General features: G+C 41.5%; 1 protein-coding gene across 6 annotated transcripts in view; it reads left to right on the top strand.

Annotated features, from left to right (window-relative positions):
* Window positions 1-10,177: 10,177 nt before the first annotated feature.
* The window catches only part of LOC122544084, a 66,939-nt gene continuing 58,365 nt past the window's right edge, over window positions 10,178-18,751 (top strand). For 2 of the 6 annotated variants that reach the window (XM_043683101.1, XM_043683102.1), the window contains exons 1-2: window positions 10,178-10,364; window positions 17,111-17,677. In XM_043683101.1, the coding sequence (XP_043539036.1) occupies window positions 17,539-17,677 (139 nt within the window). In that variant the 5' untranslated portion in view covers window positions 10,178-10,364; window positions 17,111-17,538. The remainder of the gene's footprint in view (window positions 10,365-17,110; window positions 17,678-18,751) is intronic. The other 4 variants (XM_043683099.1, XM_043683098.1, XM_043683097.1 and 1 more) reach the window with 3 other exon arrangements.

The raw sequence follows: 18,751 nt of genomic DNA, 5'->3' as shown, positions 1-18,751 counted from the left end.
AAAGTTGTAAGAGCCACGACACACATGCTGAATTTGCTGGACTTTCCGAGGAAGTGCAGGTGTTGTTGTGCTTTCTTGACCATAGCGTTAGAAGGACCAGGATAGGTAGTTAGTGATATATGCTCTTTGGGATATTGAAGCTCACAAGCATCTCCACTTCATCATTAATGGCCCTGACAGAGATGTGTCCTCCTCTAGGCGTATTAATGTCAAAGACAAGCTGTTTCATATCACTAACATAAAGGGGGAGATAGTTCGTTAAGCTATGACACTACGCTCTCGATCTCCTTACAATACTCCCTCCCATCATTGTTTAAGATACGACTCATTACCACGGTGTCATCAACAAATATGTCAGCAGTATCAGAGCAGAGTGACATCAATGTGGGACAGGTGAAAGGCTCAGTGGATGGCGGCATATGGTTTTACAATTGTCCAAAGTTTTTGAGCTTTATTCGGCTCGTTGGGATGAGAGGGATGGTTACAGTATGGATGATTGAATTTGATGTGGCACCATAGCACAATAACTCATTTGGGAGTGAGCGTGAAGATAAAAATAGTGTCAATGTGGGATAGTATGTAGAATGGCCTCGATGCTGTTCTCTGCAGCGAGCAGTGTGCTCTCAGGCGACGACAGTATGATCGTGGTCTGCGCCAATGGACAGGGGACGTCGACTCTGGGTTACAAAAGCCCATGCAGTGACAAGGTGTAGTATCCGTGATCACTGTAAAAGTCTGATCCAGCTCGTCGGGAATAACTAGAGAAGAGATTGTGCTGAGGCTTGTATGGAAATGTCAGTGCTACATTAGAAAGGAGAATGTATAAAGGGTGTCCTATCGGGATTACGAGCTCAGCCATCTGAAATGTGGCAGAAATTGGACGTGTGCATCGATTTGATTGCGTGGCTTCATGTCTGATGTAAGAGAAGTATGTTCTGTTTCGTGAGGCACTGACAGCTGCTCTGACAAAACTGCATGGGACTGTTGCTCCCGCAAGCCAGCTAGGAAATGAAATAGAGACAGTTTTAAACAAATTTTAGAAAATGAGAATGGAAGATTAGGTCAAGGTCACAAATGAAGGAATTGAGTTGAGTCAGGAGAACAAAATACTGATGTGGCAAATGTAGGTCAGAGAATGACAGAACGGGGCAGACAGAAAAGTACCTGAAATTGTACCTGCAATCAAGACCCAGATACTACAGAGTTAAGATACTGTGGAGATGGAATAGATTATAAAAGCTCATTGTTTCAATGCACCTTCATTTGACAAAGAATTTCATGGCTTATAACGTGCACTGAAATTGATTAAAATGATTTTGAAGGCAATACGGAAACTTGGCTGCAAGATTAAAATAAATGTGTTCTGAATATTCAAGGATTATTAACGTTCACAAATATTTTAATAGACGTTAGTCTCATCATCATCAAAATTAGTTTTCGAGCAATATTCAGGGATGCACTTGGCTCAGGCGATTAGGATGTAGAATTAGTTTGGGTGGAGATGAGGACGTGTAAGCGAAATAAACCACTACTGGGTATGATGGACTGCACAGTGACTAAAATATATGAAGATGTATAGCAGAAATAAAAACATTGAGAGCTGTCATAATGCAACATTCACGAGAGTTCTTAATTTACATGTGAAATGAAAAGAATAAATCATATTTTATTGTCAATCCTAGTTTATTGCATAATATGACACAATGAATTAATGAACCTTTAGGTAGATGTGATGACAATTTTTTTTTTAGTTTCGTGATGTGGGTGATTCTTTCTCGGCCAGCACTTATTGTCTGTCCCTCATCGCCCTTCAGAAGGTAATGGTGAGCTATTCTCATAAACCACTGCAGTTTATCTGGTGTAGGTACACCACAATACTTTTAGAGAGGCTGTTGCAATAATTTGACCCAGTGACACTGAAAGAACAGTGCATTTGCAAATCAGAACGGTGAGTGGTTTGAGGGGGAAGGACGAAATCCAAGGTGGTCATGTTCCCACGTATTCGCTATTTTCTTTCAAGACAGAAGGGATTATAGTTTTGCAGATACTGAGGATGTTTGATGAGTTTCTGCAGAGCGTGTTGTGGACGGTATATACTGCTGCTACAGATCTTCAGTGGAGGAGGGAGGGGATATTTGCGACTGTGGTGCCAATCATGTTGGCCGCTTTGTCCAGGTGGTGTCAAGTGTCTCGAGTGTTGTTGCAGCTACATCCGTCCAGGTAATTTGGCAGTATCCTATCACACTCCTGACGTGTGCCTTGTAGATGGTGGACAGGCTTTAGGGAGTCAGGATGTGAGTTAATCACTGCAGGATTTTTGCCTCTGAGATACCCTTATAACCACTGTAAGTATATGAGGAGTCCAATTCAGGGCAGCAGATTGATTTTGGTGAGCAGCAATTACATTGATTATGTGACACTTTTGAAGCAAAATCAATGTTGATGTCAATATGAATGGAGACCAAAGAAGAACACTACTTGGTCTCATTTAGGATACATCAGGACAGCCAAAAGCATGAGCAAGGCTGCATCTATCTCTTATGCTGGAAGACCGGACTTACTCCAATTCGACAAAATGTTGACGAATTGGATTCAATCCAGGGCTGTGTTGTGATCTATTGTGCATGGTGGTCTGCTATTACCTGCTTTCCAGCGGAATATTCAGCGCCAACATGGAGCATATCAACTTCCAATTATGTTGATAAGTTTGAATGAGATTGCGCTTTTTAAAAATAAATATCACAGTCAAATAAACAATTTTTCTCCTTTTCTTAATACGTTGGCTCACAAGAGGCATCTATGTTAAAATCGTTTGTTCATTGACTGTGAACCGATTGAAACTACGGAGGGTTGATTTGTGCATAAATGTCGGTTTTCTGACATTGGTTCTACTGTGCACTATGTGAAGTCTTTCAGCTGATAATCAGTACATAATTTTGTTTTGAAAGAGGACAACAGGCTCACTTTCTGATAAAGGAGATTTATTACTCAATTCTTACCATTATTGGTCCGCCTGGTAAGTCATTGCACTTTGTTCAAAGTTTGTAAGAAGATTTGTAGCTCGGGTGCTCATTGTTGTGGTTCTGTTCGCCGAGCTGGGAATTTGTGTTGCAGTCGTTTCGTCCCCTGTCTCGGCGACATCCTCAGTGCTTGGGAGCCTCCTGTGAATTGCTTCTGTGATGTTTCCTCCTGCATTTATAGTAGTTTGTCTCTCCCACTTCCGGTTGTCAATTCCAGCTGTCCGCTGCATTGGCCGGTATATTGGGTCCAGGTCGATGTGTTTGTTGATAGAATCTGTGGATGAGTGCCATGCCTCTAGTAATTTCCTGGCTGTTCTCTGTTTGGCTTGTCCTATAATAGTAGTGCTGTCCCAGTCGACCTCATGTTGCTTTTCATCTGCCTGTGTGGCTACGAAGGATAGCTGGTCGTGTCGTTTCGTGGATAGTAGGTGTTCATGGATACGGATCGTTAGCTGTCTTCCTGTTTGTCCTATGTAGTGTTTTGTGCAGCCCTTTCATGGGATTATGTACACTACGTTGGTTTTGCGCATGCTGGGTATCTGGTCCTTTGTCCTGGTGAGTTATTGTCTGAGAGTGGCTGTTGGTTTGTGTGCTGTTATGAGTCCTAGTGGTTCGCAGTAGTCTGGCTGTCAGTTCAGAAATGTTCTTGATGTATGGTAACGTGGCTAGTCCTTTGGGCTGTGGCATGTCTCCATTCCGTTGTCTTTCCCTTCGGCATCTGTTGATGAAATTGCACATTTTTTTCATTCCGGTACCTCACTGTTGTGTTCAGGGTTATTCCATACCTAACTGTTGTTGCCCTTGATTTGTCTGTTTGTTTCATAGTCAACTTCATATTTGACAGACTTGCCTCTTTATGCTACCAAAAGGTTACATTAAAGTATTCCATGGTGAGAACTGTAATGATAGTCGTAATAGCGTTCTCCTTTTTTATCACGATAATGGATATCTCCATTGCATTTGTTTCCGAAGCTGAATGAAAGTTAATAATGTGCAATGGGGCTGCCGGACAAAGGTAGCTTTCTGCTCTTTATCTGTGTCCTTACCTTACTCCTACTTTCACAGAATCATGCTCCGTTTGCCTTAATCATGTTGTTGAATTCTTTGACAACCACTCGGATTTTCGTAGCTAGCAGAGTATGCAGGAATCTCAGAGGTCACGACAGCAGAGCGCAAAGCGACCTTGAGATTCAGAACCGAAGGAAGACCATCATTTTGCACCTCACTATATTGAGCAACTTTACACTGCTCTGGATGACAACTGCTGTAAACTTCCTAATGAGCAGAATGACCAACACCAACAATTAGAGATATGATTACGTAGCTCCTAGATATCTCGCCACCGAAACTAAAGATATGCTGAAGCATTTGAGTTCATCACCAAATACATGCATCTATGCAGCTACTCAGAGTAAATTCCTGTACGAGTTGAAGGAAATACTGACATCTCCTTCGACATTAATCCTAAGATTGTCTAAACATTAAGTAAAAGTGAAATAAGATTTCTTGGGAAAATAGATGTTTGACTTTGATTCATGTTTGAAACTGCACATTGTCCCAGTGATCATACATTTACACTCTACATGCAGATTTGCACTTGAATATGCGTGAGTGGCATGCGATATGTATACCCTTGTAGGACGTCGGCCAGTATTTGTTGCCGTCACCATTTGATGTGTTGGCGAGCTTCCTTCTGCTGCAAACCTTTTGCTGTGACTTATCCGACAATGCACTTTAGGGAAGGAATTCCAGAATTTGACCAAGTGACAGTAAAGGAACAGAGTTTATATATTTTGAACTCAGGATTGTGAATGGCTTGGAGGGAAGTTGCAGCTGGTGGCATTCCTATGCTTCTGCTGTTTTTCAGATGGAAGTGGTTGTGCGTTTGGAAGGAACTGTGTAAGGAATAAATTAAAAAAGGACCCAAGAAGAACTGGAAGAAACAACGCCTTTTGATGGAATGACCAATGACAAGAGGGAATAGATTTAAAGTAAGGAGCAGGACGTTTAGAAGGGAAGTTAGTAAAAGCGTTGCACTTAGACTCTGGTGGGACTCTGGAACTCACTGCTTGTCAGGATGTTAGATTCACACTTGTGATGTCAAATCATACAAGGCTATGGGCCAAGTGCTGGAAAATGACTTTACACCACAAGACCAGAAGAAATAGGAATGGAAGTAAGCCATTTACGCCTTCCTCATGACGGGCTTGTGCCTGAAATGTCAACTCTCCTGCTCCTCTGATGCTGCCTGGCCTGCTGTGCTTTTCCAGCAATACACTTTTCAACCCTTTTAACCCTTCGAACATCCTCAGAATAGAATTGTACATCAGCTGCCATTCATCATATCTACTTTCCGGCTCTTTTCCCGTAATCTTTGATTCCTGACTGATCAAGCATCTACCTATCCCAGCCTTCAATATATACAAGGACACTGCCCCAACAGATCTCTTTGGCAAAGACTCACAACTTTCTCCTCTCAGTCTTCCGTTAGTTTCCAAAGCAATGGGATCATGTTCATATGCACGAGCGTTATTTAGTGTAATGATCATAAATTGGGTACCCCCTATGGGGGAAGAAAGCTGAAACAGTATAGAGTTGGATCATCAGCCATTATCATTGCAGAGCAAAGCATCAGCCATTGCAATGCAAGTACAAAAGGCCAAATGGTCAAATCCTGTTCCTATTTCTTTTATTTCTGTGTGGTAGAGAAACGCAGGGAATAATGACAAGTAGAAATTGTGAAATGAGAGAATATTAACCTCAATACAATATGAGACATGCAGTCAGTGTAAAATGTAAACAAATGTCTGTGAGGACACTTTTAATACAGCGATCAAAACATTTGTGCCTTTCCAGATTCTCCTTTCTGAAAGACTAGTACAAATGTGTTGTACCCCATAAAGGACACAAAAATAAAGTTATTTCTGTCTGACAAGTGTCATCATACCATTTATATACTGGCTGATCTTTTCTTCAATTACTTAAGTTTTCCAGTTTTGTGGTATTTGTCAGTCTATTCACATTTATAAAGTGTTTGGGCAACTACGGTTGGTCTAATGGTATACAAATTGATGCACCATTTATGGATAGTATGACGATGCTGTCACTTTCAACAGGTTACTTTGTCCTTGTTTTTTTTAATAGAGATTGCAAAGGCAGAGCTACCATAATGTCCAATGGCAAGGAGAGGCCAGTTCTAACAGTCCAGGTTTTACTCTAGTTTGTTTTATTTGTCGCAATCATATGGTGTGTGATTCTCAGAAAGTTCGAAGCTTCAGTAAAGGACTCTTATTAATTTCTCTGTAAACTCTCTCTGGATATTCTTCCATCCTGCCTGCAAGTATCTCTGTTTGAATTTACCTTTTGTTAAAGCTGAGTGGTTTGACCAGATGCACACCTGGAACATCCACTGCACATCTGCTTTTAAATTAAGAGAACATTCGGATTAGGCTATCTTTTTAAAATATTATGAGGGTGTCTGGCCTTGCAATGTCAATAATTTATTATATAAAGGTATTGTAAGTAGGTATGCTGACTATTGTTGTGTGTAAATGGTTATAATATACCTTCAATTTTATTGCTTAATCAGAATTCTCAGAGACAACGAAGTGCTGAAACAATGAATTAAACTTTATTTCATTTAGCAAACAAAATAACAATCCTCAATCATGAAAGTTCAGACTCAAATTCACTATTATGTAATTAAAGGTGTGACATTATTAATGGCCATTTAGACGTCTACATTCATTACAATGATTGCTCTTCAGGGGTTATCAAGTCTGTAGCTTGCCAGGAGTCGCTTCCCTATAATTTGTTACATTCAGTGTTAGCTGCATGTTAAAACCACAGCCTGCACTATCATTAACCCCATTCCCTCAGCACATTCGATCTGGAGATAATCTTAATTTTCCATTTGTCAGGAGCAGCAGATTATCAGTCAGTTATTACCGCCTTGCTCCCAGGAAACGGCTGGTTGAGAAGCTTCACCTTCTTCTACAGAGGATGGTTAATTGGCGTTTTGCTTTTAATTCTTTCGCAACAGTTTCTCCTTGTTCTTTCAACCAGGAAACATAATTCCAAATAGAGTTATTGTTGATTCTTTCAATCCCTGACCAGTTATTAAAGCTCAGACATTTACAGTATCGGACTGTATAGTTAATTGCACTTTGGTCATATATTCGAAAAGTATGTAAACTTTGATTAGTATGCCTGTTTTATACTGATTGGGTGCAATAAATTCATAAGATGAAATTGCTGCATCTGCCTGTCCAGACATAGGATAGCGATCTTGGGATTAGTCTCACTGCCAGATGCTAGTGATGCCAGAAACAGGAAGATAATAGAGGGGAATTTGTAGCTAGATTGCTGGTGTATGATGGACAGCTTCAGATTTTTGAGTCATTGGAGTGTATTCCAGGAATGGAGGGACCTGTACAAGAAAGATGTGTTGCAGATAACCTGGACGGGCATCAGTAACAGACATGGAGGTCTGCTAATGACAGACATGAGGTTTAAAACTGGTGTTCTGGGTGCGAACCAGACCATTGTATCAGTATATGGATGGATGGAAGAGAAGAGAAGGCTAAACAAGTATGTCTAGAGGAAAGAACGGGCAGGGCCAGATTGAAGACCAGACTGGGACTGGCGATCCGATATACATTTATTTTAATTCAAGAGTGCAACAGGAAAAACAGATGAGCTCAGAGCCTGGATTAGCACATGGAAGTACAATGTGGTGGCCATTACAGAAACTCTTTTACGGGAACTGCAGGACTGGCGGCAGAATGCCTCATGGTTTAGATGCTTCTGGCATGATGGAGAAGGGTATAAAAGTGGTGGCGAAGAAGGCCATAGCTGCAATGAGAAAGGACATCTTGGCGGACTCAGCAGTAAAGAAGGTGCAGTCACTATTCCATACCTCCGCATCGCCAGCGGGAGACAGAGAGGGTCAGATATGTGCTGTATTATGAAACATTCCATGTGCCATATTCAAAGCCTAAATCAGTCCAATGTCTCATGAGAAAAAAAATCATCCAATGTTCACTTGATAGAATTATATAGTTGCATGATTAAAACAGGCAGAATTAATTCCGTAATCCTTAGAATCCTACAGCGTGGAAGCAGACCATTTGGACCAATGAGTCGAAACCAATGTTACAAAGATCACCCCTCCCCCCGCCCAGACCCATCTCCCTACCTCATCCCTGTAACCCTGCTTTTCGTCATGACTGACACACCTAATTTCCACATCACTGAGCGCTATGAGTAATTTAGCACAGCCAATCCAAAAACCATGCACACCTTTGAATTATGGGAGAAAATTGGAATGCCTGGAGGAAACCAATCCAGACACGGGGAGAATGTGTAAACTCCACTCAGACAGCCAGCTGAGGGTGGAACTGAGCCCAGTTCTCTGGCGCTGTGAGGCAGTAGTGTGAATAAATAAGCCATAGTGCAAACCTTGGTTCAAAGGAGTCGGTAATTTTACTTTTTCCAAAGTCACTACTCAAATAACCCTTAGATGGAATCAGAAATTGTGCACAGCACATAAAATGCATTCAGTTCAATGTATCTTCCAGCTCAATACTGCCACAGAACGATCTCATCACCGTTCTTTACAACTAGGAAACAAAAAGAATAAGCTTCCTTAGCCATTCCTTTGACAAGTGACACATGAAGAAGACCATAAGACCAGAAGGCATTGCGGCAGAAATTAAGCTTATCGAGTATACTCAACCATTCAATCATGGCTGATAAGGTTTTTCAAACTCATTCTCCTGCTTTCTCCTCTTGTCAATCAAAACCTATCTCTCTCCATCTTAAATATACTCAATACCCCGGGTTCCACGTCCTTCTGTGACTGTGAATTCGCTAGGTTCAGAACTCTCTGGTAAAAGAAGTTTTTCCCAATCTCAATCTAAACTGTCTGGCCTTTATTACAAATCTGTGCCCTTAATTCCTCGCCTCTCCTGACAATGGAAACGTCTTCCTGGTTTCGCACTGTCCAGGCCATTCAGTATGTTTCACGTAAATTTCCTTCCTTCCCCCAAATCCTTCCAGACTCCATCGAGTATGAACCCAGAATCCCCCTATGTTAAACCTTTCATTTCTGGGATCATTCTCATGAACTCATCTGGACCTGCTCCAGGATCACTGCACCCTTCCTTAGATATGGCGCTCAAAACAGTTCACAATACTCTAAATGTCATCTGACTCGTACTTTATAACTCTTCAGACTTAATCCCTGTTTTTATATACCACTCCTTTCTAAATAAATGCCTTCCTACCTGCTGATTCAACCTGCAAGTTTACTTAAAGAGAATCCTGAATTCGGACTCCCAAGTCCCTTTGCACTTCCGATTTCAGAACCTTCTCCCTATTTCGTAAATACTCAATGTCTCTATTCTTCTTACCGAAGTGCAAGACCTCACATTTTTCAATGTTGAATTCTACCTGCTACTTATTTGCACACTCTACTAATCTGTCAAAATCCTTCTGCAGCCTTCCCGCTCCTCAATGCTACCTGTCCCTATACCTTTCCTTGTATCATCTACAAGCTTAACCAGAATGCTCTCAGTTCCTTCATTTAGATAATTGATTTATGAAGTGAAAAGTTGTGGTCCCAACACTGAGTCTTGCAGAACACCACGAGTCAACGGCTTCCAGTTTGAGAATGAACTTTTAACCCCACGCACTGCCTTCTGCCAGACAGGCAAGTTTTTATGCATGATAGTGCCTTGCCTCTCACACCATGGGCGCTTATCTTACTCAGTAGCCACCTGTGTGGAACTTTATCAAAGACCTTCTGGAAGTTCAAGGAATTAACATTCATTGGTTCTCCTTGGTTTTACCTGGGTGTTAGCTCCCCAAAGATTTCCAACAGATTTATTGAAGTGAAACTTCCTCCCCAGTTCCTTCACTGACTGGACGAGATATGGATGAAATTTAATCGACAAACGTCTTTTTCCAGTAATCATCACGGTTCATTTTTGTCAAATTTGCCTTTGTCCCCAAGAAACAAATCAATTCTCACCTTTATTCATGATTTTTATTGCTTTTATGAAGTAATAATGGGACCTGCCCGTTCACAAAGTTCATTTATTTATTTCAGTGAAACCAAGATTAGAAGATCAGTATCGCCCTGAACTCTCATTAATGTTTTGCAAACACAGTGAAAGCTTCCATCTGATTGTCATTCCATCGATAGGCGTTACAGAACTTTGAACTTATTCAACATAATAACGTCGGGATTATTGCATTGCAACTACTTTCATTATCTTTCTAAGTGGGCATAAGAGCGAACCAAAAAGGACCCTGCAGTGAAGAAAAATATCTACCTTTCAAGTAAGCACAAACCTGCATTAATTCTTTGTATTTGCTTCTTCCAAAATCCTGTTCTTTCATTTCCTTCTTTGTTTTTGTTGGACTTTTACCGATCGAGCGCAATTATTTTTTTTAAATGTTCAATCGCTGTGCCATCATCTTCTAACACAGGAGTGTGACTCCTCAAACTTAGCTTTGCAGAGATTAAAGTTGTTTGAGGATAATGAAGGGTGGCTATAATTGTACGTCATTTCGACTATTGTTGTGGAAAATTGACGTTTTGACTAATTCTAAAATAAAGTTCAAGTTTATCTTCAAAACCCGACTTATCCCAAGACATTTCAGGATATCATTTCAAATAGCAGTAACCAGCAATAGTACCAATACATTTTGGCTTGAATGCCTGACTAAGTTCGTGACAGTCATATTGTTCACATCGTCCACAACGTCCACTAACCTTATTCCACCCTTGTTTTTGAATTTAGACAATACCACTTTCATCTCAGGGTGTTAAACTAAGTGGGAGAGTGGTGAATACATTGTAACCTCCCTTGCTTTAGCCTTTCAGCTGTCTCTGGACAAAGGAGTTATCCTTCTACATTGTAAACTGCACGTTGCTTTGCATTTTTGAAGAAGGGTGAAAGAGAAAAAGCAGGAAATTAAATGTCAGTTAGCCTAAAATCTATGGTGGGCCTTTTATCCAAGTTTATAATCAAATATGTGATCGCTGAGCACCCTAAATATTCTCGGTTAATCAGGGAGAGCCATCATGTACTTGTGATAGGTAATCACGCCTGATTATTGAATGATTTAGAATGATGACTGAATAAGTGGACTGGGAATCTACATTGATTTTGTTTGTAGCGGACTTCCAGAGGCATTTAATAATGCCCCAAATAAAAGACTGTGCAGATAGAAACCCACAGAATGATTGGGAAAATGGTAGAAGGCAGAGGCTAGGGATAATGATTAGCTTTTCTCATTGTCAGGAGTTGATATGCATTACGGCCTCATTTATCCATTTTATTTATCCAATTTGGGTAATGGCTTAAATAGTCAGATGTAGTTGTGTACATGACAAAATATTAGGCAACATTATCAGACAGTATACATGATAGCATAAAGTTACAAAGCGATATTGATAGAGAAAGAGCATGAGAGAAAAAAAAAACTTGTGACAGAATGAGTTCAATATAGCAAGTGTGAGATTATCCACTTTATACTGGAAAAGGATGGATCAGGGTACTTTCCAGATGGAAGTGGTTTTGGAAAAGCGCAACAGGTCTGGCAGCACCCAAGAAACAGCAAAGTCGACGTTTCAGGTATCAGCTATTCATAAAGAATGAAGCCCATTCACAATGAAGAGCTTATGCTTGGAACGTCGACTCATCTGCTTCTTGGATGCATCTTGCTCTAATGTGCGTTTCCAGCACAACCCTTTTAGATTCTGACAACTTTTGCCGTGTGGACACAGCAGGAGCAAAGCCCACGAGCAGGGCCAGTCCCCCCTGGGAGACAGGAAGTGTGAGAAATCAGCGAGGGAGCTGGGACCCACTGAAATCATGAGTCTCCCCTCAGTTTCTCCATGTCTTTCCTTATCTCCTGTCTGTTTCTCTCTGACCCCTTTTTTACTTTCCCTTGCTAACTGTTTCTGCATTTCCCTATCTGTGTTTCAATCTCGGTAACACTCTGTCTCCCTACCTGTCTCACTCTCTCTCTCTCCATACTCTCTTCCTTCCTCGTTTTTGCATGCGTCTCTCTTTCTCTTTCATTCTCTCTCTCTTACTTAGTCACTTCATTTCATTTCTATTTATAACTCTTGCCTCTTCTTTCTGACTTTGTCTGTGTTCTTTGCTACTATTTATTTTTCGACTCTCCAAAGGGGTTCCCTGAAAAGGGTTCTGTTGGTGCTCGGAGGGGGGAAAACAACAAACAATAAAACACCCTTCCTCGCCAGTTCCCACTCTGTGCAGTGGATGAACCCCAGTGAAGCTGCAAGAAAGCGCTTGGGGACTCGGTTCATGGACTGCTCCAGAGAGCGCGGCAGCACTTGGTGGTGCAGTAGGTGAGTGACAGCAGGTCCCTAAAGGCCAGTGAAGAAATGGTTGAACCGACAGGAAAGGTGCACCTCGTCACAACCTGGGGCCTTGAAAAGGTTGCCACTCATCACCCAGGAGGATTGATGCCAAGCCTTTCACTCAGCTCCCTCAAGGGGCTGAATCGCCTCCCTCGATGTGATAACACTTCTGTGACTCTTGTGTTTGCACGACCCAAACCAGCCAATAGTGTAATTTTATCCTGATCAATCTGTTAGGACTCACAACTCCAGATTGAAATCGGACTTTGAGGCTCAAGGTTAAGAATAACCCAGCCCCAAATGTTATTATTTGCCTTTATACAATGGATCAGCAAAAGGCAGGCCAGCCTAAAAAATACATCCTATACCACTTCGGCAATATTGAATGATGGGGTACTGTAAAAAGACAGAAGACAGGATTTGAAGTGTATCGATCGCCTTATTTGTAAACATTAAAGCAAAGACAGGCATTAATATAAAAATCTCTACAGAGTTACGTTATTTGCAAAGTGGCAGCTGATTTATACCCAGCAAAGTCCACAAACGCCAATGTGATCATCTTCAGATCATGTAGTGGAGGCTGGCACAATTATAACATTTAATAAAAGGCATTTGGATAGTTTTATATATATATAGGAAGGGTTTTGAGGCATATCGGCCAAGTGCTGTCTGTTGGGTCCAGATTAGGTTATGATATCTGGTCGGCATATCTGGTTGGACTGAATGGTCTGTTTCCGTGTTGTGCATCTCTATGACGCTATGACTTTATCTGCAATCCTCACTTTCTCCTTTTTTTCCGAGACGGCAAGAATTTAAATACAACGAATGCCTTGGGCGTTCAGGTGCATAGATCTTTAAAGAAAATAACAAACGACTGTTGAAAAGCAATCAAAACTGCTAATGGAGTGCTAGGTTTTATATATTATGGACCAGATACTGGTTTGCAGAATTGTAAGTTACAGATATCTAAAATCATGGTAAGACCCAACTTGGAGGACTGTGAGCAGATCTGGGCACGATACCTTAGTAAGGAATTATTGGTATGGAGGGAGCATAATAAATGTTTTCAAGAATTATATCTTTACTTCAGTGTTTAAGTTATGAGGAAAGTTTGTACGAACATTTTCTATGCAATTTAAAAGTGAAAGGGATTACCTAATCAATAATCCACCCAAGATAGTGGGAGAAATAAAAGTAAACTATTTCCACTGATTGGAGATTCCAGAACTAGGGGCATCGTCTCACAATGTGGGCAAGACCCTTCAGGTAAGATGTTATGAAGCATTTCTACACACAAAGAATGGTATATATTTGCAATTGTGTTCCATATATGGTAGTGAATGCTGGATTAGTGGTTAATTTTAAAATTGAGATAGATAGGTTTGTGCTTAAGCAAAAGTATTTAGAGATGGAACAGAGGAAAATACAGCACAGAACGGGCCCTTTGGCCCATGATGTTGTGCCGAGGTTTAATCCAAATGCAAAATATAACAAATTAACCTCCGCCCCCCTCAACTCACTGCTATACATGTGCATGTCCAGCTGTCGCTTAAGTGTCCCTAATGACTCTGCTTCCACCACCACAGCTGGCACCGCATGCCATGCATTCACAACTCCCTGCGTAAAGAACCTACTTCTGATGTCTCCTGTATACCTTGCTCCGAATATTTTCAAACTATGATTCCTCGTAACAGTCAAACCTGGCCTGGGAAAAGTCTCTGGCTATTGACTCTATCGATTCCACTCATTATCTGATATACCTCGATCTGGTCTCCTCTCTTCCTCTTTCTCTCCAGCTCAACAAGTCCCAGGAAAGCCCTTCAGTCCATGCAGCATCCTGATAAATCTTCTTTACACCTTCTTCAAAGCCTCTGTATCGTTCCCATAGTAAGGCGACCAGAGCTGGGCACAATATTGCAAGTGTGGTCTCACCAGGGATTTGCCGAGCTGTAGCAAATCCTCGCGGCTTTAAAACTCCATCCCCCTGTTAATGAAAGCCAAAACACCATCTGTTTTCTTAACAAGCCTATCCACTTGTCTGCCAACTTTGAGGGAACTATGTACACCCAGATCCCTCTGTTCATCCACCCTGCCAAGAATCCGGTCTTTAATCCTATATGCAGCATTTGAGTTCGCAATTATTCAGGTTGAACTCCATCTACTATTTCTCAGCCAAGCTCTCATTTCTGTCTATGCTGCGCTGCAGCCTTCAGTAGCCCTCAATACAATCGATGACATGCCCAACCTTTGTTCATTTGCAAATTTACTAACTCATCCCTCAACCTCATCATCTAAGTCATTTCTAAAAAGAACAAAGAGCAGAGGCCCGAGATTAGAGCCCTGCGGGACCCCACTCAACACTGACATCCAGGCAGAATACTTTCCATCTACAAACACACTTTGCCTTCTGTCAGCCATTCAATTCTGAATCTAGATAGCCAAACCTCCCTGTATCCCATACTTCCTGACTTTATTAATGAGCTTACCATGGGTAACCTTATCAAATGCCTTGCTGAAGTCCATATATGCCACATCCGCGGCTCGACCTTCGTCGACCTGTCTTGTCACCAACTCAAAGATTTGTGAGGCATGACCTTCCCCTCACAAAGCCATGCTGACTGCTTTTCATCACACTATGCTTTGCCTAATGGTTATAAATCTTATCCCTCAGAATTATTTCCAAAACTTTGCTAACTCCAGACCTAAGACTGACTGGTCTGTAATTGCCAGGAATTTCCTTATTACCCTTCTTGAAATAAGGAACAACATTCTCTTCCTTCCAAATCTCTGGTACGACTCCCATGGAGAATGAAGAGGGAAATATCCTCGCCAGCAGCTGAGAAATCTCCTTTTCACTTCACAGAGCAGCCTAGGATAAATCTGGTCTGGCCATGGGGGCTTATCAATCCTAATATTTTCCAAAGTTTCCAGCGCACCAACTTCATTAATTTTGATCTGGTCAAGACCGTATTCCAGCTTCTCAAAGTTTCATTTACAACAAATTCCGTTTCCTTGGTGAAAACGGAAGGGAAAAAACTCATTTAGGCTTCCCCAATCCGATCAGACTCCACGCACAGGTTTCCTCCCCTGATAGGCCCTACCTTCTCACTGATCATTCACTTATTCCTCACGTATGAGTAAAATGCCTTTGGGTTCTCACTACTCCTTCTTGCCAGGCCTTTTTCGTGCCCCCTGGCTCTCCTCAGTCCATCTCTGAGCTCCTTTCTAGAAAGCCAGCAATCTTCGAAATCCGTGCTAGATCCTTGCTTCCTCCATCTTGCGTAAGCTGCCTTCTTTTTTTGACGTGAAGTTCCTCTGTTCTCGTCATCAAAGGTTCCTTAATCTTACCCCTGCTTACCTGTCTTAGAGGAACCAATTTGTGCATCACTCGCAACAACTGCTTCTTAAGTAATCTCCACGTGTCTGCTGTGCCCTTTCTGTGGAACAATTTCTCCCAGTCTGTGCTTCCCAACTCCTGTCTGATAGCGTCGTAATTTCCTTTCCCCCAATTAAATATCTTCCCTCGGTAAGTGCTCCTTTCCCTCTCCAAAGTTATAGTAATTGTGAGGACTGTTCCAAGCTGAGTCACAAAGAAAGTTCCCTCGAAACCCATTTCACATTTGAGCGATTCACTTCCCAGATTATTCCTGAGAAGCGTAAAACACCAATGTAATCATTTCTGATTAACCCAATACAGCATCCACAGTTCCATATCAACCTTTTCACTCATTGCACTAACTCAACAATAAGCTCTCAGTAATAGATGCCCGAGTAACAGTTATTTACTCAATGTGTGTTTGTTGTTTCATTTTATCAGGCTTTCTGCCTATGTCCTTCATGTAATTTCTCATACAGCCTTTTCGAAATACTCTACAACATGGACTGAATATTTCTTTTCAATTTTCAGGTAGACCCTAAAGGCAATGCGGGTCAATAAAACAATAAGTTTCTTATTTAACGTATAATAAAAGAAAAATGAGCAGGAATGAACCAGCAGCTATTTCCATGCCCACCAGACATCACTCCCCAAACCCCTCACCCACCACACTTTCTACTTGCCTTCACTAAACCCCCAGTACATACCACTCCCCTCACCACACCCCCACCTCCCACCACATGCCACTCCCCTCTCAACACACCCACACCACATACCATACCACTCTGACAACACCCCACCATATACTACTCCTTCCTCACCACATCCCCACTACACACCACTCTCCCCACACAGTCCCTGCACCCAACATTCTCTATGTCCTCTGCCACCACGCAGCTGGTAGTTTCCCTCTGTCACCTGACTCCGATTTCATTTCTCCCCTATGTAGAGACTCTCATCTCTTTTTTCCCTCCTTGTCCAATCCTTCAACTCCGTGGAATTGCCTTATTTACCACCCCGTGGGCAGAGAATCACTCCCAATGGCCTGAAGAGATCTCAGCGGAAAACCGGAAGGGAAATGGCTTTCTGAATGGAGGAGTAGCTCCTTTCAAAGCCTCCTGGAGGAATGCTGAAATTAATAGCAGAGCTAAGGTCATTCTGCCCTTCGGATCTACTCCGAATGAATAGGATTAAAATCTGATTCACGGCTCCCACTCCCACCTTGACGCGATTTGGACGCCCAGTTTCCAATAAAACAAAAAGAGATCACTGATTTTCACACTTCACACATGACTAACTTTATTCATTTTGCAGAATTTTCTTCCTGGGATCTATATTTCAGAACAATACAATTTCCAACGTCGGATTCAGGAATCGAAAGCAATAATGAAAGTAACGCTCACAAGAAACGTCTCCCTCTTCAGCCCTTAGAGTCATAGAGTCAGAGGCATAGTCAACTGTGTGATTAGGTGGAGGATCCGAAAATCGTGTCTGCCCATATCAATGACGAACGCATTTTTCTTTAAGTGAAAAAGTTGGAAATATGACTCAACTTATTTTTGAATCAGCAAATACCTTTCGTGAGATGGATAACATGTGCATTCATGTGTAGGAACTGATCAGGGCAGATCAAGTACTGGGGGAGAATAAAAGCTCAATATTGAAACTGCTTAAAGGGATCGCACTCAATCACTTTTCAAATCGATAGATCTACAAATAGCTGGCCAATCAGCATCTAATGAATGGATGAAATGTCGATTATAAGCCAAAAACGAATTGCTGCTACCGCACGTTTGCCTGGTAAAAACTCCACAGAAGTCGTCAGTAAACATGACCACTCATATCTGGAAGATGAAGGAACCAGCAAGAGTATAAGAAGTAGTAAGTACTTTTTTTGTGTGTGTTGAATTGATGTTCCAACCAGCACTTTCTTTTTAATCTCCACTTACCCTGTTTCAGATAATGAATTGCCTGAGGCGGGTAAACTATTGTTAATTTAATGGGCTAAATGACACTTAAAACACAAATATATGTTTAACATTCATAGCGGGTCCCTCCTCCAATGGTTAACTGAAACCTGGTCAGGCATTGATTCCGCCAGTGTGCTGTTTCTGGGATCTGATTTAGGAATGCACACAACTTATCTATCTTACTGTTCTGAAGGAGCAAGCTTCCCCATTAATGAAAGAGGATCGCTTTTAATGAAAATTTTTACAACAAAGTGGAGCAAAGACTTTTAATGAATGTCGTATCTTTTGCCTATTAGACAGAGGAAGTGATCAGGATCACTTAGAGAAGATACTGCGAGATAGAATTTATTGGCATTTTCAAGATCGTTTAGTGTTAGACAGCATGGATTTGTAAGGGGAAGATAGTGTCTCACGAACTTGCGTGAGCTTTTGTTGAGTTAGTGGTAAGAATGATTTATGAAAGAAGGGCAGTGGATGTTGTCTACATGGACTATCGTAAGGCATTTACAAGTTGCTTCATGGCAAGATGGTACTGAAGGTAGAGTCTCATGGCATCCAGGGTGAGCTGGCGAGATGTATATAAAACTTGCTTGGTCATAGAAGATAGAGAATAGTGTGGAAGTGAGATCAGTAAGTAGTGGTATTCTGCAGGGATCAGTGCTAGACCTTTTTGTTTATAATATGTGTAAATGATCTGCTGGAAAACATCGGTGGTCTAATTAGTAAGTTTGCTGACAACACCAAAATTGATGGAGATGCAGATAGTGAGGAACGATGAGCAGGCTTGTTAAAGGACTCAGTGGGATATAGATAGGTTGCAATTCTGGCGAATGAAATGGCAGATGGAGTTTAGTTCGGGCAAATTTGAGGTGAAGTATTTTGGAAGATCTAATTAAGGTGCGAATTGTCAATCCTCAGATGCATTAACATACAGAGCAATCTGGGTGTAAAAGTCCACAGATCACTGAAAGTCGCATCACTGTTG

This window comes from Chiloscyllium plagiosum, chromosome 46, assembly GCF_004010195.1.
Source record: "Chiloscyllium plagiosum isolate BGI_BamShark_2017 chromosome 46, ASM401019v2, whole genome shotgun sequence".
NCBI classification, from domain to species: domain Eukaryota; kingdom Metazoa; phylum Chordata; class Chondrichthyes; order Orectolobiformes; family Hemiscylliidae; genus Chiloscyllium; species Chiloscyllium plagiosum.
The sequence above is the reverse complement of the archived record's forward strand: the minus strand, read 5'-3'. Positions and strand labels throughout refer to the sequence as shown.